At 45.5% G+C, this 22,946-nt stretch overlaps 1 protein-coding gene across 8 annotated transcripts; it reads left to right on the top strand.

The window, feature by feature from the left end:
* Nucleotides 1-7,720: 7,720 nt before the first annotated feature.
* Nucleotides 7,721-19,796, top strand: S1PR3 (sphingosine-1-phosphate receptor 3). Of its 8 annotated transcripts, XR_007902765.1 has the most exons (5): nt 7,729-7,830; nt 8,250-8,353; nt 9,094-9,307; nt 12,855-17,097; nt 19,499-19,796. XR_007902765.1 is itself a non-coding variant. In XM_051777376.1 (4 exons), exon 4 carries the CDS (start codon nt 13,038-13,040, stop codon nt 14,181-14,183), a length of 1,146 nt encoding a protein of 381 aa, XP_051633336.1. In that variant the 5' UTR covers nt 7,729-7,830; nt 8,250-8,353; nt 9,094-9,307; nt 12,855-13,037; the 3' UTR covers nt 14,184-19,796. The 8 variants fall into 8 exon arrangements, 7 of the variants coding, with proteins under 7 accessions (XP_051633335.1, XP_051633336.1, XP_051633338.1 ...); XM_051777376.1 differs by having other exon boundaries at nt 12,855-19,796; XM_051777378.1 differs by having other exon boundaries at nt 8,250-8,314; nt 12,855-19,796.
* The last annotated feature ends 3,150 nt before the right edge of the window (nt 19,797-22,946 follow it).

The raw sequence follows: 22,946 nt of genomic DNA on the forward strand, positions 1-22,946 counted from the left end.
GACTTTAGCCCAGCATCCTACTAATACAAATAGTGGCCTCTCTTTGAAGGGCTTTCCCCCTGTGGCTGTGTCCCATACCCGCTGTGGAATATGCAAACTGGCTTATGAAGGAATGTGTGTTTTCTATCAGGGTCTGGTCTTCCCAAGCAGGTCTTAGCAGAAGGTGTAGGTAGCCTTAACCCAGGCTGCCTGCAGGCAGCTATGCTGCAACTGCTCTGCAGACATAAAGACCCTTAACAGCCTCTTTCTTTCTCACCCACTCTTACCTGGACAGTTTAGATCCAATTTAGATCTCTGTTTATTTGTTCTGCTAATGGAACAGGTATTAGGTTTCCACAGCTGAGTTCCATACATCCCACTGTGAGTTTCCTGCTTAGTTCCTGACATGCTTTGTCAGCAGTGACTTGTCCAAGCTGGTAGCAGCCAAGATGCAACTGGCCATGCAGTCTCTGCGTGCTGCTGGTGAGCCTCAAAACACAACTTGGATTGCATTTTCCAGAACAGGCTTTAAGAGAATTTGGAGACATTTAGATGGAGCTCAATCAGCAGGAAGGTCCCTTGTTAACTGAGTAAACCTGACGTGGGACAGAGTCACAGCTGTTTCAAAGCAAGGCATACCATGGAGTTCTGACTCACTACCCTTCCTGAGCTCAGCAGAGATGATTCAGTGTTGGGGGCCTGGGGGCACTGATCATTGCAGGGGCACATCTCCAGCCCCATCTCCTGCTGTTCCCTGTCTTTACAAAGAGTAATGATGACCCTGTAACCAGCCCCTGCTGTGGCCCCTGATCAGACCTGCAGGTGAGGGCTTGGCCACACTAAGGTGGCCCCTCTTCAGGCTTCCAGACATTAAAGACCCCATAATCACAGCTTATCATGCCTGCTTGAGGTATGGTATACCTTACAAAGGAGACAGCAGGGCTGATGTTAAACCCACCTGAACCCACGGCGCTTTTCAGCCCAGAGCACAACGTGATGGCCAACAATTGAAAGCAAAGGACCAAGGTGTAGTCTCTCTTTATGGAGGTGGAAACAACTTCCAGCAAAATGCTTGATAAGACAACAGGGCTGCAATAGCTCCAGCTTACCTCAGCAGGGCCAGAAAGTCAGTGTCCCCAGAATCGTGACAGCTAAATACAGCACATCAAGCATCATAGTGAAAAAAAGTTCATTCTTCCAGCATTATAAAAGCATTGTATCAGCACATACTCAGGGGAAAACCTTGCTTTGTGCTTCTTTGCTGTCCCAAAAGAGGTCCACTTTCAGCAAGATGTCTGAAGAGTCCAATTTGTAAATACTTTTTTTCCTGATGGTTTTTTGGGGGTTTTGTTTTCTTTTTTTCTTTTTGGCTTGCCTCAGGCCTTCAAGACTCCCACACAGTTGCAGATTTCCAAGAAAGACTTCAATATGTCGGTGAATAAGAAGCTCACTATGACTCAGCATTTGCACTTGCAGCCCAGAAATCCAAAAGAAGCTCGACCAGCAGGCTGAGGGAGGTGGTTCCCCCCATTACTCTGCTCTTGTGAGACCCCACGAGACCCCCACTGGAGTGCTGTGTCTGAGCCTGGGGCCCCCAGCACAAGACAGACCTTGACCTGTTGGAACGAGTCCAGAGGAGAGACACTGAGCTAGTCACAGGCCTGGAGCACCATTCCAGAAGATCAGGCTGTGAGAGCTGTGACTGTTCAGCCTGGAGAGGGAAGGTTCTGGGCAGCACTTCCAGCAGCCTTTCAATGCCAAAAGAGGGGCATACAAGAAGGCTGGAGAGGACTTTTCCCAAGGACGTGGGGGAATAGCTTTAAGCTGAACGAGGGCAGGTTTGGATTAGATATTAGGAAGAAATTCTTTACTGTGAGGGAGGTGAGGCACTGGAACAGGTTGCCCAGAGAGGCTGTGGATTTCCCACTCCTGGAGGTGCTCAAGACCAGGCTGGATGGTGCTCTGACTAACCTGGTCTAGGGGAAGGTGTCCTTGCCTGTAGCAGGAGGGGTAGGAACTACTTGATCTTTAAGGCCCCTGCCAACCATCACCATTCTATGATTCTATGAATGCATCTCCATTTGATAACATATGCTTAGCCTCTGCTTCCTTAACTTTTCTATTAATAAAAATTTGGTTCTTCACTGTAAAATCCATTCAAACCCCTCAAACTTATTTTAATTTTTAGTCATGCAACAGTCTTTGGCTAGTTTAGAGGGAGTTCAATCAGATCACCTACAGTTTGCTATTTTTCTCTTCAAAGTTTTTCGCCACCTTTGCTGAGAGTTTAGGGTTTTTTTTATTCTTTCAGCCTTTTCTATTGGTTTCACTAAAAGACAAACAGAAAGGGTCAGTCTGCTCCAAAGGGCATGTTTGCATTCCCATCACCTAACACTGCCCCAGGGAGGTGTAGCACTCCCCTTGGGATGGTGTGCATGCTGCTGTGCCCACGGGCTTGGCAGTGGGCACTGTGCCTCTGCCATGCTCTGCCTGCTCTTTCTGGGGGGTGCAGAAGCTCCCATTGCCAGGATGGGTGGCATGGAGGCAGCCCTGGCAGCAGGAGCTCTGCTGGATCTCTGGGTGACGGACGTTGTTGGGCAGCAATGGCACCCCTGTGAGCTGCTCAGGTCACCCTGGGCATCTCCCTCTGGTGCCCTGAGGCTCAGTGCACAGGGGGAGACCACAACTACGAGGGGAGGATGGGAATAATGCATGGAAAAGAAAGGAGGGACAAGCCTTCAGACAGTGATGTAGGCGTACAATCTTCATGTCTGGAGTGTTGAGCTGCAGGATGCAGATGGGGAAACCCAAGGAGCTGTCGGACTGAACTCATTTCCCCTTCTTGTTTCTCTGCAATTTCACTTTTTACATCATGTCTGGCTGGAAGTGCTGTGATAACAGCTATCTCTCTTCTAGCATGTGCAATCTGCACAGGGCTGTACCTTGAGCTGAGTCAGTCTTGATGTTAACAACAAATATCTGGCCGTGCTCTGAGCACCTGCCCCTTTATCCCTAGGGGAAGGTGTCACTTGCAGAGGCAGACAGAGTTCAGCTCAGCTAAGCACGTGATCCCAGCAGTTAATATAAAACATGCAGCTGAGATATGTCCTATGGGTATATGTTGTATTTACACATGATAAGTACAAGACTGTACCTCTCAAAAACACCATGGCAGTTACAGAAAAGAAGACGAAGAAGAAAGCACATACAAAGCTACAGTTTTCAGATGAGCTGGTATGCAGATTAGAAAAAAGACAAATGTTCCATCCCAAATAATGATCTGAGGGAGCAGAAAGTAGGTGTTAATGTAAGAGGTGTATGTGTTTTGTTACAGTGTTTATTGATAATTTCTTAGACAAACTCCAAAATGGTGGGTTGAAGCAGTGTGAATATTTTAAGGTGCTCTGAATCAGAATATTGCTGTTCAGGGATAACAGATTTAAATATATCGACTCAAATGTATTGCGAGATGCCGTGATTCAAATTACATTGACAAAATGTTAGCAATGTTGAGGTAACAGTGTTTTCAAGATCTTGGCCTCAGTCATTCCTGTGATGGATTTACAGAGTTTGTGTGTCAGCTTTACTGCTGCCAAAGAAAGGAGAACACGTATCTTTCAAAAAAGTTGAGACAGGCAAAAGAATACAGCAAATACAAAGACATGAGATACAAGTGCATGAGGATGTGAAAAAGTCATAGTTTTTGAAGGTTCCAAAATATCCTCTCTTTATATTTTACAATGATTGACAGATTCCTTCTTTGATGTAGTAAACAAACGTATTTTGGTCACTGCAGATTATGATTAAACAGCACTCCAAATAAATTTTCTCCTTTTTTGTTTTTTATGTTTACATTCAATTAAAATATCAATTAAATTTGTCTCGTAATGACTTCTAATTTAAACAATATTGCATTTAATATTGGCTTAAGACTAGGTTGGAGTCACAGAAACAGGAACAAAAATGGTGTCACAAACAAAAATATGTTGCAGCGCTTCGTCATCTAGATGTAACAAGTCATACATAATACATCTTGTTAATATAAAAAGGATAGTTCAGCAACAGTAGAGAGCTAAAATATGTTATCATAGAATCAGATAAAATCATATTATTTTGAGTTTTTAGTTTTAAAATTGCTCTGCTGCTGTTTAGTTTTCACACCAAAACAGTCAAAAATAAATTGCTGGTTTTCCAAATGATGAAGGGTTACTTCAGGAACTCCAGGCCAGGAAATCAATGACAGACCTGTGAAGCATTGGATGAATGTCAGAACGAAGAAATTATAACTAATGCATTAATAAAACATCACATGATCTTGAAAGACAGAAATTACCAAGACTTTATCACACTCTAAACAGTTACCAGAAAAAAAGTGCACTTAACTGTAACTAATACATGAGAAGGATAATATTAATCTTGAAACATGAACTGTTTTGTCTGTAGAGAAACCACAATATCTTTCATCTGAGGGTAACACTTCAGCTTTTATTGCATGTTTATGTATTTTATCTGTCTGTAAATAGAAGTCGCTTTAACTGCTTTTTTTGACTTTTAAGCATGTGCTGAAAAACCTTCTGTATCAATGGCACTCACCATTCACTGCTTTCCCTGGACCAAAAACCACACACGGAAGGAAAAACCCCTTTCTTTAATCTGCTATTCTCCATGTAAAACCCACGACAGGAGGGAAAATCCATGGGCTGTTGCAGGGTGCTGGGAGGCCCAGGACCTTCAGGTAACTTCACCAGGACATTTGTTGAGCCAATGGCATCGGCTGAGCCATCTCCCTCCGAGTCCCTCTGCTGCCTCTTCCTCTGCCATGTCCACTTTAAATCCCCTGCAGGAATGTCTCCTTTTTCAATACCTGCAGAAGTGGGCAACAGACACACTGTTAAGTGTGCCATAGCTTGCCCCCACAGTCAAGACCATACTTAATTGCAACAGAGGAGAAAACAGCCCAGAAAGGATTCAGCCCATGGAAACTTTGGAGCTGGAATTGAGCAGGGCACCCACAGTCCCTGCTTGGGACTCCCACCCATTGTGCCCTGCACTGCTCCTTCATTGTATTTAAGAGCCACTGACAGGCCTTTACTCCATGTGGTTTCATGTGGTTTGTTTAATGGCCTTTTCTCTCCTGTTGATTGCGTTCCACAATTCAATGGTACATTGCCAGAAATTTGTGTCCTTGTGTTTTAAAATATTCCATCTTGGTTGGTTGTGTTTTCCCCTTTTTCAGACCATTAATTAGACCCAGCCAACTTGGATTTTCCCTCCAGAGATGACTTTTCTAGCCATTCCATTGCCTTTTTTGCCTTTTTGTGTTGTACTGCACTCTTAAGGAGAGGAAGCAACCAGAGGTACTCATGGTACTCAACGTGCCAAGTTCGCAGAAACAGGTTTTCCATTTTGTTCCTTATTCCTTTCTTTATAATTCCTAGAATTCAGTTTCACTTTAACAGTTAAATGAACGTCAGACGCTTTCTAAGAACTATCCACAAAGACCTCTCTTCTGAATGTCAGCACTCCGTGCAGATTTGTGGATCTATCATTGGAGCTGTTTTTCCTATGTTTCACTCAGCAGCACGGAAATGAACACAGCATTTATCAGCAGGTCACTCTGGACCTCCAGATATTGGAAACATCTTGTTCTCAGTTTTAGTTTCACCGTCAAGTACCCCAAATAACATCAGAAATGGCTGCTTTCCCATTATTCATCCTGTTTGCCCACTCACTCAGGAATTTCCAGGGCAGAAAAGACTTCTCGCCCATGGAAAATTGAGCTGTTAACCTTCTGCTGCCACGAAAATTCATTACAGCTCCTTTACTTTCTATGCCTTACTTAGTCATTAATCTCTTTACGCCACAAAAATGTAATTTCCTTTAAGGTCAAGAGCTTCGTGGAAAGCTCTCCATGCGTGCATCACTGGCTGTTGCGTGACATTTGGAATTGAACCAGTGGGTTGCATAAGCTATTGCCAGAGAGGCTGAGCTCCCCAAAGCCTTTTGCCAACAGTTGCTTTGGTAACATCTGGTCCTCACCACGGATACACCATTTGCCATGCACACCCCTCTCTGAAGTGAGTCCCTTGTACTGTAGTGAGGCCTTGCTGTGGGCTGCTCCTGCGGGTTGCTGGTGGTGGTAAGACCAACTAAGGAAGGCCCTTTAAAACCATCCCAGGCAGCAGGACACAGTTTACCAACTCCTGGCACCACTGCCAAAGATCTTTCTGGTGGCAGTATCTTGTCCCCTCATCTATGACAGTCTGATCAGAATGACTATTTCTTCTGGCTCCCTTCTCCAAGTAGGCAAAAGGCAGCAAAGGAAAAAGATGGAAAAGAACAAGAATAATAGGAGAACACAGAGCTAAGCTAACACCTGCTCACTGAAACATCTGCTCTACAAGAACTGAGTCTTGATGGCATGTAGCAAGCAGCTACCAGGAGAAATACAGACCTTCGTGGGGTGGTTTTCAGGGAATCTGCAGGACAAGGCTTTGCTGAGCAATGGGAGAGCAATGAGTCACAGGCCCGGGCTCCCCTTTGCCTAAAAGTGGTGAGTGCTTTTACGTGACATGGAAGGAGTTTTCCACTCCTCTCGTATTCCACAGAAGAAAGCAGCTTTCCACACAGCACATGAGGGAAGAGGACAGGAGATAAGGCTAGGACCATCAGACATTGTGTATAGTCCTATCCATAGCTAAGTGGGGCCATGTCCATTGGGTCCATCAGCTTTGAACCAAATTTACCATCATTTTGCCCTGTGTAGTCCTTATTTCCTATCAAAGTCCTAAACTAGAAGAGTTGTATTACTCTTTTTCAGCAGATAAAAAGCAGTCACTGTAGCAGTTTGTTCTGCTACATCCTCTTAAACTTCTGTCTATGAAAAGCCTAGTTCTGCTTTCTTGCAGCACATTTCTCCCCTGCAGAGCAGCAGTGCAGGCGACCTGAAAGCCGAGCCCACGGCATAACTCCGAGTGCAACAGTGCTCAGGTCCAGACAGGAGGCTCTCAAGAAAAACACTGATTGCAGCGGGACGAGTAGGCAACCCTATACGCCTGCCTGCGCTTTGCAAGGTTGTTGTAGTGTTCCTGTTTGCCAGCTCACCGCAAACATTTTGGCAGAAAGATTTGCTGTACCCACTGGCATCTTACAAGTACATTTTAAATTAGACGGTTGCAGGATCCAAGTTCCAACTTCTTTTCCAAAGCGCTGCTCCTGTCACTGGGGCAATCCGCGTGCCTATCGCCGTCCTTGAGTTGTTATTACTCAGTCAATAACTTTGTCAAGTGGTACCTTACCAGGAAACACGCCGTAATCGGCAGCTCTGGGTCAAACCAGAAGCACTTGTGCTTCGCCATGTGCCTCTCGATTCGAGCTCTCTGAAGGTCTCATTATTGGAAACGGTCAAACAGAGGGGCAGATGCAATACACGTAAAACCTCTCTCGAACGCGATAATCGCTCGGGCTGAGTAAGACCTACCCAGAACTTCCTCCCCTCCACCACGCATTGTTATGGACGCTACAAATACCCGCCGGCGGGCTCTGCCGTCTCACATTTTCACCCCGGCTGCCCTTCGCGCCGTGTAAGAATTGAACCCCGCGCTCTCCCCGCGGCCGAGCCCCGCCGGCAGCATCCAGCTCCGGCATCCAGCTCCGGCGCTGCTCCCCCGGGCATGGGGCACGGTGAGCGGCCAAGGGGCGGGGTGAGGCGGGGCGGGACGGGACGGGACGGGGGCAGGCAGGGGCCGCCGGAGCGGGGAGCGAAGCCTGTCCGGCGGTGGCGGCGGGAGCGGAGTGCCGGAGGCAGGACCCAAGGGGGGCGGACGCGCCGGAGAAAAGCCCGGAGGGGAGGTCGGTCAGTCGGGGGGTGCCCTGGAGGGAGGCTGCGGGGACTGGCGGCGGGCAGGGCCGGGGCGATCCCATCCCATCCCATCCCGGCCCGGCCCGGCTCGGTCCTGCCCGGCGCAGCCCCGGGGTGGGATGCGGCGGCCGCGGAGCTCCGGGGTGAGCGCGGCGAGCGCAGCTCGGGGCTCCGGGACGGCCCGGCCCGCACCCCGCCCGCCTGCCGGGGCCGTCCCGCCTCGGCGAAGGAGGGCGAGGTGTCCCCGTCCTGCCGAGCCCCGGGAGCGGTGCCGGTCCGGCCGTCGCGGCGTGCCTGGTACGGGCGCGGTGGCGGGCACGGGACGCGGGGGAGCCCCGGGACTGTGGTGATTGCTCTGTGAGACCGCGGACACGTCGGGTGACTTAGACAAGATGTTTGTCACCTCCAGAAAGTTCGGGTCGCTGCAGTAGTGGAAATCTGTGAACGGAATCCCGGAGTTTGAAGGCGGGGGGAGTAAGTCGGGAGTGCTGGGAGACGGGGAAAGAAGTCCAAGTGAGTTCCCTTCAACGTGCAAGAATTAAACCAGCCGGGAGTGATGGGGGTGTGCATGTGTGCTATTCGGAATTACAAAATTCAAACTGATATCTAAGAGCCAGAAGTCAGGAAAAGTAACTATTTGTTTTTCTGAGGCTGTAAACTGCCAGCACATCCGCTTAAATAGAAAATCTTTTTAACGTTTATTTGAGTTGTCTAAGACATTGTTCTGCAACAGATGTTTATTGTCTAAACTTCATTTGCATCTAGCACAGCTTAATTTCAGTGGAAATGTATATTGAAATGTGCTGCTGTTCTGAAAAGCCTTTTCTGTTAATGAGACTAGCTGATAAATTACGTTTACTTTTCAATTGCAAAGGCTGTACAAATACATAAAATACAAAAAAGTTTGGCTTTGGATATGTATTATTGTCTTTGCCATTTTTAAAATTTTCTTTGGTGGCCAAAGACACGGCAGAGAAGGGAGAACTGAAATATGTGTGGTAGTGGTGAAGGAGCATCCAGTTTCTTTGGTCAAGTCTGTTCATGGCCACTTGGAAAGCAGGAAAATACAATTCTGGCCAAATTACAGTGAGTATACTGAATGCATAGCATTATACGTTCTTGTGCAGGCAAAAGTAGGTGGTGAAAAGTTAAGTTCTATTCTCACTTTGTTCTCACTTGTTGCTTTGACTTTCAGAAAATTGAGAGCGGTTTGGTTCACTCTTTTGAGAACAGAAATTTCTTATTTCTCTTAGATTTAAAGTACAGAGTGACTCATGAGATGGTAAAAGCCCTCAGGTCCCTGTGGAACTCTTAACCAGAGTGCCTGCTGGAAGCAGAGAGCAGAGATGTACTGGAGATGGTTGCTGAAGGGTTTTGGCATCCTCATCACAAGTTCCCTGCTGCCTCCTGGCATTGGGAATTACACATTCCCAGAGGAAAATTGCAGGCCGGGGGAGCTGGTGAGAGGTATGACTCTGAGTTTCTGCCTGTACCATTATGTGTTTGAGCTGGAGAGGGCAGTGGAGATGTGCCTCGCAATAGGGCAGGTTAAGGGATTGTGGCCTTCCACCCAGTGATGCTTTATTCATGGCATGTGTGGCAGAGAGACCATACAGACCCCAGTGGGATCTAGGTTTATGAGCCATGCTAGAGAGCCCCTGCTCCAAACTGAAAGGGTGCTGGACCCTGCTGGGATCCTTGACCTCTGCAGGAGACCACATTAACCACTGCAGACACCCCAAAGCATGGGGTGGGCCAGGAGATTAGCCAGGAGGGGGATATCTTGGTGTTCATGGCTGACCCCCGCTGCTCTCTCCACCCTTGGAGTAGGGAAGCCAAATAGCTGGAGGAGGCAGCTGAATTTTGCCCTCCACATGATTGTGGTTCCACATGACTGTGGTTCTTGTCATTGTACCACTGCCTTTATTTGAGTAATGCAGCTGTCGCTGTTTTAGCCATCACACCCGTGAGGAAGCATAGCCAGACTGCCCCTGCAATGCAGAGAGGTTAGTTTATCTTTCTGGTGGTACCTGGTGGTGGAGCGATAGGGATCCCCTGCCTTGTTTTAGAGGGAATAAAACTCATTTCCGGTGGTTTCAAGAGCTCGGGGTGCTGAGGTACCTAACCATGGCAGTGCTGGGCAAACAACAGGCCACAGGCAGGTTCTTCAGGTTATTTTTTAAATATTCCGAACTGAAGTCCATACTTTGCAGCTAGTATGTGGCTGTGGCAAACATGTTTTGCAGAGTAAATTGTGGTACTGTCAGAAAGCAGTGACACAGGTTATCCCAGACCTGGCCATTGCTGTCTTGTTATTGTAATGCAAAACCAACATCAATTTTTCTAACTGCTAAAGGGAGACTGTGCTTTCTGAGTTACTGGCTACAAAGCAGGAGAAATACATAAGAAGGGTATGGCTAAAAGATATTACTTGGAAATGTTGCTGCCAGAAGAGAATAAATTTTAATTTATTGCATTATTATTTATATTAACTTTCAAGTGTCTTATGCGTGATACTCATTCCATGAGAGTCCTGGCAGATAGTAATGTTACAACCTTCACTGCCTTCTCACTAGCCTGTCAGAGGCAAAGACTTACTTTTGTGATACTAAGTTTGCTGTAATAATTTTAAGAGAAGCAATTTCAAAAGGTGGCAGAGCCCCTGTACGGTTTCTGCTGATTGAGTGCATCGTCCTTGCCTTCAGCCAGGGGAACTGGTACAACACCATTGCCTTTAGCAGAGTCATGACAGTTTGCATCTGCTGAGTTGTGGCTGATAAACTCCTACGTATGGCATATAATTTTCTTCACAGAAAGAGATGTATTTGCCCTTTGATAGACCAGTGTGATAACTGGCTTGAAAAAGACTTCCAGAAACATTTATTTTGTTATGTGTGGTGCTCCTAAACATCAGGAATATTATTCTCTCAGGCAACCATCAGCCAGCCTGGTGAGTATTGCTGGTTGAGCTATTATTAACAAACACTTTTCAAGTCAAATGTAATTGTTTATTTTACAGTGGAAAGCACTTGCAATTCATATGGACACAGTGGGATTTTGTTATAAGCCAATACAATGAAAGGCTGTGACAATTTATGTGATAACAGTGTGCAGATTGTGAGTGAATTACAATTACATTGAACCTTAGCTGAGGTGAAGTTGTTCTGTCGAGAGCTCCACTGTTACCATGTTTCAGAAAAGAGTTTTAACAACTCGAGGGCCCAGTTCAGCTTCTGGGAAATGAATGAGGTGGTTGCTGTCATCTTCAGAGTAAAAAAGGACCAAGGACACCACAGTTTGGAACTGTGAACTAGAGTGAGAAAATTACAATGGGTAAATAGCCAGCTATTTTCTCAGAAAATAATTTTAAAACACCCTGAGTGTACTAAAGAATTCAAGTCAATTTACTGTAGGCTTTTGCCAGATCATGTCCTTTCTGAAGGAGGGAAACCAGAAAAAGAGAGAGTAGAAAAATAGGGTGTGGGTCATCCCTTTAAATCCCTTTACATTCTTCTGGGATGTGGTTTGCTCCTCCCCTCATCCTCCTGAGAGACACTTGAAAATATATTTCTCACTTTTTAAGTGCCCCAAGCAGACTGCTGGGTTGGCAGTGGCTCACACATTTCTCTGGTCTTCAGAAAACTGTATCGGATCATAAAATCATAGAATGGATCTGATTGGAAGGGACCTTAAAGATATCTAGTTCCATCCCCCCTTCCCTTGATACCTCTCTTTTGAAAGTGTCTTTAATGCGCTTGGAAAACGCTCATTGAGTAAATAAATGGTATGGTTTAAGAGCTCTAGCTCTTAAAAGATTCCCCAAACTAAGCTACTTAATTATGGGCCAATGGAAAATTGTCCTGGTATCCAGCACAAATTCTTATTTTTTTACCGTTCACAGAAAAAAAAAAATTACAAATTTGGTTCAGATGAAACAAGTTCTTTCCTCATCCCCATCCTGGTTTTCATAGAAAACTGAAACATTGGCTGTTCTTTCAACCTCAGTGCATACATTTGGGGCACGGGCCCCAATTCTCATTGGATTATGCTGCAACAAAACTCTTACATTTTTGGTATAACAGTAAGTTCTTCTGACATCTGATATTTTTACAAAGCTGTATAGATCTCTTCTGATATTTACTGGAAAAAAGTTTGAAGGATCTGCTGCAAAAATGGAACCTCAAAGTCCATGGGAAAACATTGCAGTTCATTCTATGTTGTAACTTAAAGAAAATCAGAATTTTTGAGAAGGACAATTAAATTGGGTGTAAATATTTTTTATTTTTAAAAACAAACAAACAAGCAAACAAAAACTTTAAATGTATGACTTGTATACATGTGCAATGGGGGAAAAAAAAGTGAAGTGAACCATAAAGAAAAACAAAACTTATAAAAATATTACTTGCTATGTTTGCTTTTAAAAAGGTAGCAGAAATCCAACTAATTTGAATGGGAAGTAGGATTGATTTTATGATGACTGGCTTTCAGTGCATCTTCACAATTGTGAATATCATAATTTTATACCATTAAGGGTGGGAAGTTATTTTGGGCATTGGCAACACGCATGCTGGCATAAAGACTTGATACCAGCTTTCTCAGAATCTTTCCTACCCCGAGTCTGCGTGGGGAACAAGAACAAGCTTAGAAAGCAGAGAGTTTTCCCCGCTGCTGCGGGGTTGGGTGGTGTTTTGGTAGCACCATGTGCACTCAGGTCTTTTGGAGGATCAGTGAGCTGTCTGCTGTGCACACTGGGTCTTGCTGGGACCAGAGATTTCATAGGGGGAAACACTTTTGAGCAGTTCTGTACATTGCCCTCTTATTTCTGCAGCCAAGATGTGTCTGGACTTACCTACCCTACAGCTACCTCGGCAGGCATGCAGCCATGTTCTACCTCAGTTTCCTGCCACAGTCACCATCCCTCTCTCTTGGCTCCTGGGTGCATCTTGCAGCTTGAGCAGTGGGTGACATGGGAAGATGGTGATATTTATGTTGCATTTGTTGGTTTTATTTTCAGAGCCTGGTTTGCAAGCCACTCTCCCGAATTAATATGCAAGGCTTGCTGGAGCTGGGGATACACAACGCCTGCCCAGAGGAGTGCTGGGAGGAGCGTGGCTTGATCTCCCTCTTGTGGAAAATTATTGGAACTATATTCTCGTGATACTGAGGAAAGAAAAGTCCAGCATCCATCAGGGAACAAATGATGGCAGCAGTTACCATGCCACCTTTTGCTCTTGTCAGCCCTCAAGGAAATGAAGAGATGGACTCTCTAATTGTACTGCATTATAATTACACAGGAAAGCTTAATTCAAGGGAAAAGGCAACTGGTAATATAGACCTGCCCGCTATTGCATTTCTAATCCTGTGTAGTTTCATAGTCCTGGAAAACTTGATGGTGTTGATTGCCATATGGAAAAACAATAAATTTCACAACCGCATGTACTTTTTTATTGGCAATCTAGCTCTCTGTGATCTTTTAGCTGGGATTGTTTACAAAGTAAACATTCTTATGTCTGGGAAGAAGACTCTGAGCTTATCCTCCACAATCTGGTTCATTAGAGAAGGTAGCATGTTTGTTGCCCTGGGAGCCTCCACTTTCAGCTTGCTAGCCATAGCTATTGAGCGACATTTAACCATGATTAAAATGAGGCCTTACGACGCAAATAAAAAGTACAGGGTGTTCCTTCTCATTGGCACCTGCTGGCTTATTTCAATTTCCTTGGGTGCCTTACCCATCCTCGGCTGGAACTGTATAAACAACTTACCAGATTGCTCGACAATTTTGCCTCTGTACTCCAAGAAGTATGTTGTGTTCTGCATTAGTATCTTCATAGCCATTTTGGTTGCCATTGTCATCCTTTATGCCCGTATCTACATACTGGTTAAGTCCAGCAGTCGCAATGTCACCAACCACAATAACTCGGAGCGCTCCATGGCGCTCCTTAGGACTGTCGTGATCGTCGTTAGTGTCTTCATTGCCTGTTGGTCTCCACTCTTCATCCTGTTCCTCATCGATGTGGCCTGCAGAGTCAAGGAGTGCTCTATCTTGTACAAACCCAACTGGTTTATTGCTCTGGCGGTCATCAACTCTGCAATGAACCCAATCATTTATACCCTGGCCAGTAAGGAAATGCGTCGCGCCTTCTTTCGCCTTGTTTGTGGCTGCCTGGTGAAATCCAAGGTGGCCAGATCTTTGCCTATTCCGCCCACACCAGATCATAGTCGAAGCAAATCCAGCAGCAGCAACACCCAGAAGCCAAAGGAAGATTTCCCACCAATGAATGTTCCCTCGTGTATCACTGAGAAAAATGAATCTCCGTTTCACAACGGGAAATTCTGTAAGTAAAGGACTCCTCAAGACAAGTACTTTTCCATGGCTTTTAGATTTAAACTACACATGAAGTTTAAATATTCATGCACTTAAATCACAGAGGAAAACACTAACCACTTATTTAACTTTGAGGACTTATTTATCAACAATCATGTGTTTTGGGTGTTCATTCAGTAACGCACCTGATTCAGAAAAAACCTTTCATGCTGCCCAACAGCCAGGACAGAGTCCATGTACATCTAAGGACATCACACACCACAATGGCATTGCACGCTGAGACTGTATTTGGCACTTACTCATTTTGGAAGACATCACTAAAACCTGTTAGAAACTTTAGATTTACTAAAGACTGCTGATGGTTGGAAAATGAACCCGATTATTGTCAGCTGGGAGAAGAGTTCATTACATATGTTGTAATGTTGACTGTAGTTCTCTATGTGTATCTTGCTGTTATGTTAATGGCCTTATATATATGTGGTATAAATAGCTGTATATTTGTACAATTTCTTACTAAAAATTCATTGTTTGGTGAAAGTTTACAATATGCTAGACATTGTATTGCAGTATACAGTGTAAGGTGACTAATTATACAAATAGATGTGTTTCAATGGGGATATTTAAAATGAAGTAGTAACTTTTAACTGTCAGGAACTTTAACGTGTCATATCAATGCAGTATTTTTATTTTTTTTTCCATTGTTATTCAAACTTTTCGTGTTTAGTGAAAGATAGTATGCAGTTGTCACTGTGGCATTTCACAACGCATTTTAAGCAAGCAGTAGTAAATAACCATTGTGAGAGGATATATATGTTTGCTATTTAAAATAGTTAAAATGTGACCCCACAATACACACGTAACAAATGTTTATTCACGTACTGTTTCAATGCATATAACTTTGCTTACTATTTTCAATGTATTTAAAAATTTGTGTCTGACCTACGTAAATCTGTGTACATTGTGAATGCACTACCTAAGCTGAGATCCTTCAGTTCTGAAACAGAGACATATCATTTCAGAAAGCAATGAACCACAGTGGATTCCCATGGAGTTCCTTCTTTCCAGGCTCTACCACAGCATGGGATTGTGTTGGGAATTCTCCCTGGGAAGTTCAGCAAGTGAGACAATATCCCATTTTCTGTTAATGGGACCCTGCACTTCTATCACCTCTGGACACTTTTGCAGATCCAAGAGGAGAGATGCGGTACAACAGGACCATGCTGAAGGGTATATCTCCATTTATACCTGACCCTGCCTTGGATCTGGAAGGAAAACTCATTTAGTTTGGAAGACCTGGAGCCCCAGCCTTTTGAGAGGCTGTTCCAGAGAAACCTGAAAACAACTTTATGGTTCATCACTGCCTTACCAGCCTCAGTACAGGATGGTGGTCAGTGTCAAAGGCATTCCCTGAGACCTAGAGTGGTTAAGACTTCATGAACATCTGGTTTCAAGTCCTCATGGAAGCAGCCCGTGGCACTTCCATCGATAGTACTTTACGGCTGGAGGCTTCAGTGAAGTTCAGCAGGAAATTCTGAGGCAAGTTTCCGCTGTCTTTCAGTAAGAATGTAACCATCTAACTTTGTTGGGCTCTTTCAAAGATTTGTGTTTAAGGTCTCAAAACACGCCTTGTCTTGTGCACAATCAGAAGTAATTGAGGCTTTTTTAACACACAGACTGAAAGAGCTCATCCTTAGCTTTAATCTGGTCTTAATCATTTAAAGCAGCAGCATTAGACTCTTCCCAAATATGCATAGTGTATAAGCTGTGTAATGTGTGTAGCAAAAGCCTTTAAAATGTAGAGGTTTGCATTGTGATTATCTTTTACAAATTAACAGTCTGCTTGTAAATATTTTATGCTGTTAGAAAAGTGTGTAAGAACAAAGAACTCTATTTCAATGAAATATCTGTGAGAGAGTAGTGAATAGAAAATAATCTCTACCAAAAATGTTGAAAAGCAGTGCACTTCGAGAAGAACAAAAAGCTAAACCAAGCAAAGCATGATATAACTATATTGACTGCAGATACAGGCTGCAGGCTCTAACTTTGTGAGAAACAAGCTAGTGACATTGCATTGCCGTGGCTTGCTTAGGGTTTTAGGTCTTACTCTGCTTTTTGGCTGCATTGTAGAAGTTCTTCTCTGAGGCTGTGTCGTCAAAAACTGCCAGCTAAGATATTTGTATACTTCTAGCTTAGTTCATGTGGTGGTGGCATTTGGCAATATTCCTCGCTATTGTACAATAGACAGGCCTTAGGAACACAATAGTTTGAGAAAACGTGGTGGCTGAGCCCACACCAACCCTCGTGTCAATGATGTTACATGATTTCCTTAACCTTCTGTCTATCTGCTTGTGACACTTGTGAGCCAGCCTAAACTGCGCATTTTCCTCCGTGTGGTTGCACCGCTCAGATAAACATCACATAGTTCTCAGCCAGCAACAGCTCTAAAGTGCCAATTACATACTTAAATAGATTGTCCATCAGGTATCTGTAGTTAGGCTGGCTGCTTTCAGGCATAAAGCAAACAGCAAACTCAACAATGGCATTTAACCCATCACTATGATAACCCCTATGACTGATAACTTTTTTATAGGGTTCAATTGCCTTCATGTCCACCCCATGGTCCTGTGCTGTGGTCCAAAAGGGGAGGATAGGGCAGTGGCACCACACGGGTCCGGGACACACAGGTGGGATGCAGGTAGAGTCCTTTATTCACACGTGCACCCGGTCTTTTATCAGCTCGGGAGGGGAAAGGGCCAGAACATAGGGTGGAGCATGAGACAGACAGGCGGGGGGGACAAACCAGGATAGGGACACGGGCAAAAGGGGGAGGAGCGGGGGAAGCAGGGAGCAGGCAAACTCATGGCAAGCCTGGACATGTTCAGGCTGTGCACGGTGTAGTGGGAATACAGTGAAACCACATAATAACAGTAAAGTCCATATAACAAAGTCCTGCCAATTGCTGTATGCTTTTCTCCATGCCTGGAACTGTTCCCATCCTGAATCTTGCTCCTTCATATCTCACCCTTTCTTATTTGTTTGAAAATGTCTGTTGTGATAGTCCTCTTGCAGCATGCTGTGACACAAGAAATAGTTAATATCAGTACAAACAAAGCAAGCAAAATTTCAAAGCAAGTTAAAAAGAGTTTGTTTAAATGGGCTTGGGGGAGGACAGATCTGCATCTTCCAAAACAGTTTGGACAGCTGCATCTGCTGAGTGACTCCCCCCCTAAAAAATTGTTTCCAGCCCGAGATGCCACTGCTCCATGGTGTCTAAAAGCTTAGTGATAGTGGTCTTCTGTGGACTGTGAGATCCTGGAAAGTAAACAGAACAGGTTAGAAATGGTCCTTCCGCTTGTACAGCTGGAAGGGAGAATTTAGGATTGGGGTCACGTGGTAAGGGCACAACTTGCATAATCTGTTCATCTGACTTAAACTGAACTGCAAGGAATGGTAGGTTTAACATGATTCATTCTAATTGCTGTGGTTTCCTGGCACCTGCTGAAGGGATGGGCTACGCAGGATGGAACGCAGTTGAGGGGGTGTTTGTGTCATCACGCCACCCCTGGAGCTTGCTGCCTTGTTTCCTGACAGTTCACAGGTGCACTGTTTAAGATCTGGCATTGAATTAGAAGTCACTTTTCTCCTTAAGTCGGGTGACTTTTTCGGGGGCAGCAGTTCTCCGTAGATGTTAGTGAGTGAGCAGCAATCCTTTGTCCAGTGTCTGCTTTTGCCACATCGCTTGCATGGTGCCTTTGGAAGCTCAAATTTTGTGGTTAATCGTGAGCAGTTCTTTTTTATATGTCCTGTCTAACCACAGTGAAAACAGGTTTGTGGCCCAGCTAAGGCTTCAGCTACTAGTCTTGCTTTATGAGAATTAGACCCCACATTCTTACAAGCTTCTATCATCTCCAGAAGTGAGATCTTTTAGCATTTTTAAAGCTTGTTGGCAATCCTCATTAGCTTTTTCAACCACAAGCTTATTAAACAGAATGTCTTGGCTTTCTTTCTGCTGGACTTGGCGTGCTATAGCTTCTTTTAGCCTGGTTATAAAGTCCACAAAAGGTTCTTTTGGGCCCTGATGAATTAGGGTGAATGAAGGTGTTTGGACATATGCATCAGCAGCCTTTTTAAAGGCTTCCATTGCCAGTTCTTTTGTAATGTCCAGATATTTTAAATCCACAAGAGACTGGTCTTGTTGGCTGGCATAGCTGCCCTCTCCATACAACATGTCAATGGCACTGCTTGTTGGAATACCACGCCTTTCCATCTTTTCAGTGACATATTTAACTATAACCCGTTTCCATTCTGCCTCAAAAACAGGTGCTTGCACAGTCGATAACAGTCCATTAATTACCGCTTTGATATCATACGGTATTAAACGGCAGGCGAGGAAAAACGATTCAAAAAGCCCAACGGTATAAGGTGAACCTAAACCATACTGCACAATTGCGTGTTTGATGTCTTTCAACATCGGGTATGACACCGGACGCCACTCTGGAGCACGACCGTCCTCTAGGTAAACTGGAAAGGCTTTTAAAAACTCGGCGTCGTTAGCCTGCGCAGCCTCTGTCCTAAAGGCTTTCCAAACGCCTTTGTAGCGCAGGGGTGTCTTTGCTGTCCGGCAGCTGCGGGGGCTTCAGTAACAAAGGTTTCATGCAGGCAGCCATCTCCCCTGATGCTATTGTCGGAAGAGGCGCGGCCCCGCTCCTGCCCCCGCCGCGCCTGGAGCTGCCCCTTGGTGTCCGTCTGTCCCGGGAGGGCGATGACATGGGGGTAGAGGCGGCGCTGGAGGGAGAGGGCGTTCTGCTGTGAGGGCCCGTGGGCGTGCCGGGGGCTGGTCCCGGCGGGATGCGCGAAATCTTTGCGTGCCGTTTCTGCGGTGCCCGCTCCCGCGCTCGCCCCCGCGCTCCTCCGTTTCGCCCGCACGACCGCCCAGCTCGCCGACGCCGCGATGCAAAAACTGCTGGTATTCTGCGCTTTGTTTCTCCCTCCCGCTGTCCGCGCTCTCTCCCCCCTCCCCGCCGTCCCGGGACCTTCGGGACTTGCCCTTTTCCAGGGATGGGGGCTTGGATTTTTGCTCGGATTCTTGGAGATTTTCATTGGAACTGGTTATTTGGTGTTGTAGCATCATCAGAACCAAGCTCCAGGCGATTAATGCTTCAATAGCAACTTTGTCTCCCCTCTCTTTCGCTTTCCAGATATTATTTCCAATTTTCTCCCAGTCTTTTAGAGACAAACTCATGGCAAGCCTGGGATTGTCCAGGCTGTGCACTGTGTAGTGGGAATACAATGAAACCACATAATAACAGTAAAGTCCATATAATAACTCTAAGGTCCATATAATAAAATCCTGTCAATTGCTGTATGTTTTTCTCCACGCCTGGAACTGTTCCCATCGCAGTCCTGCTCTCCGATCCTTTGTCCAGTTCTTGGCCAGTTCTGGGCCAGTTCCTGTGCTCAGTTCTGGGCCCTCAGTTCAGGAAGGACATTGAGGTGCTGGAGCAGGTCCAGAGAAGAGCAACGAGGCTGGGGAAGGGACTGGAGCACAAGTGCTGTGAGGAGAGGCTGAGGGAGCTAGGGCTGTTCAGCCTGGAGAAGAGGAGGCTCAGGGGAGACCTCCTCACTCTCTGCAACTCCCTGACAGGAGGGGGGAGCCAGGGGGGGCTGGTCTCTTTTCCCAGGCAACTCTCAGCAAGAAGAGGGCTGGGTCTTGAGCTGTGCCAGGGGAGGTTTAGGTTGGATATTAGGAAGAATTTCTTTCCAGAGAGGGTGCTCAGCCATTGGAATGGGCTGCCCAGGGAAGTGGTGGATTCTCCATCCCTGGAGGTTTTTACGATAAGACTGAATGTGGCATCAGTGCTGTGGTCTGGTAAGCACAGCAGTAGTGGATCAAGGGCTGGACTTGATGATCTTAGACATCCCTTCCAACCCAGCTGATTCTGTGATTCTATGATTCTTGCTATTTAGATGGGGGGGGGGGGGGAAAGGATGTTTTTTAGTAGCCACAGTCCAAGAAAATGCACATAAAAGTGAGCTTTAACATCTCCATTTTAGCCTTAGCTATTGTCAGTGTTGGTGCAAGGTACAGGTAATGCATGCAACTCCACTGTTGGAGGCAATGTGATTGCATGTCCGTACAAAACCCTTTAATTCTACTTTGATTGCATGTCCGTACAAAACCCTTTAATTCTACTTTGATTTCCTTTTCTTATTTTGGAGCTGTGGGGATATTTTGTTAGTTCAATTCCCTGCTGTACTTAAAGCAGGTTTCCGAGATTCATGGGTTCACATATAACACTGATAATATGATTTACAAAATACCTAGGACTGAAGAGAAAAAACCCCTATTGTTGATGCAATCTTCAGTGGGCAGATTCCACTGGGAAGTATTAGATAAGGCATAGATCGTGGAAGATTTCAGAACAGAATTTTAAATTAGGACAAGTCAAGAGCTTAACAGTGGTGGATGTTAAACAACCAAGAAGATGATGTATTCTCGAAGCTGTGAAAAGATGGAGAATATTTTCTTTAACCCTAAAATATTAGAAAATTCCTTCAAACCCAGAATCCAAGCTTGTTACCATCTAGGCTGATTTGAGCATACAGGAAACTGAATAAGGTCTCCCTTTCCAATTGGTTTTAAGTGTAGCAAAGGCTACAAAGGACACTTAACCTTTCATTCATATTATTTCATGAATTGGAATGTTTATTTTTGCTCTGAATTACGAAATAAATGTTAATTCAGCCACCTATGGAGAAAATAAAGGTTTTCACAAGCTGCTTTCCAAGAGTCTTTTATTGCCAACAGTCTTCTAGAGTATTTGCAACTGACTAGGTACCAAAACTTTTAATAAAGAAACTCAAACCTTTGAGCCAAAGTTGTCAGGTAGCACTCATTTTTCAAAAAATTGAAAAGAGATTTGGGCCTTCTATGGAAAACATGCCTTTAAAAGCTGGGTGTTGAGCCTGAAGGCAGTACCCCAAAGGCAGAAGGCCAGCTTGGCTGAAAGGGGTCTCTTGCAAATAAGACAAAAAAGGAAGGTGTATGCCCAGAGGTCTAATGACATGGGAAGAACTCAGGGATGCTTCTTGCTGCTGTAGGGGGAAAATTCGTGTGGCCGGGGCTCCACTGGACAAATTTGGGGGACAATAAAAAGAGTTTTTCTCAAATATATTAGTGGAAGTGTAGAAATAAAAGCTTGTTATGGGATGGGGTTGGTCACCAGGGACAGAGACTAGGCAAGAGGGGTTAAGGCTTTCTTTGCCTTTGTCTTCAACACGGATGTTGGACCAAGGGGGGCCCAGTGCCCTGAGCTAGAGGACCATGACTGAGAGCATGATCAACTCTCAGCTGACCCCAAACTCATGTGGGATCTGCTGGTCCAGCTGGATCCCTACAAATCTATGGGGCCTGATAGGATTTATCCCAGAATCCTCAAAGGGTTGGTTGATTTAGTCACAAAGGCTCTCTTGATGATTTTTGAGTGGTCTTGGGGATCCAGAGAGGTCTCAGCTGACTGGAAGCTGGTAAACATTGTCCCAGCTTTCAAAAAGGGCAAGCAGGAGGACCCCAGAAACTACAGGCCTGTCAGTCTCACTTCAGTGCCCAATAAAATTACGGAGAAGATTATTCTGGGAAGTATTGAAAAACACCTGGAGGGCAGTGCTGTCACTGGTCACAGCCAGCACAGCTTCATGAGGGGAAAGTCCTGCTTATCCAACCTGATCTCCTTTTATGACAAGGTAAGCAACCTAGTTGGCCAAGGGAAGCCAGTTGATGTGATCTTTTTGGATTTCAGTAAAGCTTTCAATGCTGTCTCTCACGGGATCCCTCTGGACAAAATGCCAAGCACACAGCTGGATAACCAGGTTTACACAACGGGTGAGCAACTGGCTCACAGATCAGGCACAAAGAGTTACACTGAATGGGGTGACATCAGACTGGTGACCTGTCATTAGTGGGGTTCTGCTGGGCTCCATCCTTGGCTCAGTTCTCTGAACATCTTAATTAGTGACTTGGACTCAGCACTCGAGGAAATACCAAGTAAGTTTAATGATACTAAATTGGGAGGACTCCCTTGAGGGCAGAGAGGCCCTGTGGAGAGACCTCAACACATTAGAGAAATGGGCAATCACCAACCATGTGATGTTTAACAAGGGCAAGTGCTGGATTCTGCACCTGGGACAGGGCAACTCTGATTGTGGGTATAGACAGGGATTGAGAGGCTGGAGAGTAGCACTGCAGAAAGGGACCTGGGGGTCCTGGTTGATGGCAAGTTGAATCTGAGCCAGCAGTGCCCTGGCAGCCAGGAGGGCCAACCCTGTCCTGGGGGCATCAGGCAAAGCATCACCAGCCAGTCGAGGGAGGGGATTGTCCTGCTCTGCTCTGACCTGGGGTGGCCTCACCTTGAATATTGTGTGCAGTTTGGGGCACTGCAATATAAGAAAGATATTGCATTCAATTTAGAAAAGAGGAGACTGAGGGGAGACCTCATTGTGTCCTTCAACATCCTCACAAGGGGGAGCTGAGGGGCAGGTACAGATCTCTTCACTCTTGTGACCAGCGACAGGACTCAAGGAAGTGGCGTGAAGCTGAGTCAGGGGAGGTTTAGGTTGGACATCAGGAAAAAGTTTTTCACCCAGAGGGTGATTGGGCACCGAACAGGATCCCTGGGATGCAGTCACAGCACCAAGCCTGACAGAGCTCAAGAGGCCTTTAGACAACACCCCCAGACACATGGTGTGATTCTCGGGGTGTCCTGTGCAGGGCCAGGAGTTGGA

The sequence above is a fragment of the Manacus candei genome, unplaced genomic scaffold (genome assembly GCF_025592945.1).
Source record: "Manacus candei isolate 608988 ecotype Guabito, Panama unplaced genomic scaffold, ASM2559294v1 h1tg000010l, whole genome shotgun sequence".
Lineage (NCBI taxonomy): Eukaryota > Metazoa > Chordata > Aves > Passeriformes > Pipridae > Manacus > Manacus candei.

Coding starts and splice junctions, on each gene's coding strand:
- S1PR3 (XM_051777375.1), top strand. CDS start 13,038: ATGATGGCAGCAGTTACCATGCCACCTTTTGCTCTTGTCAGCCCTCAA.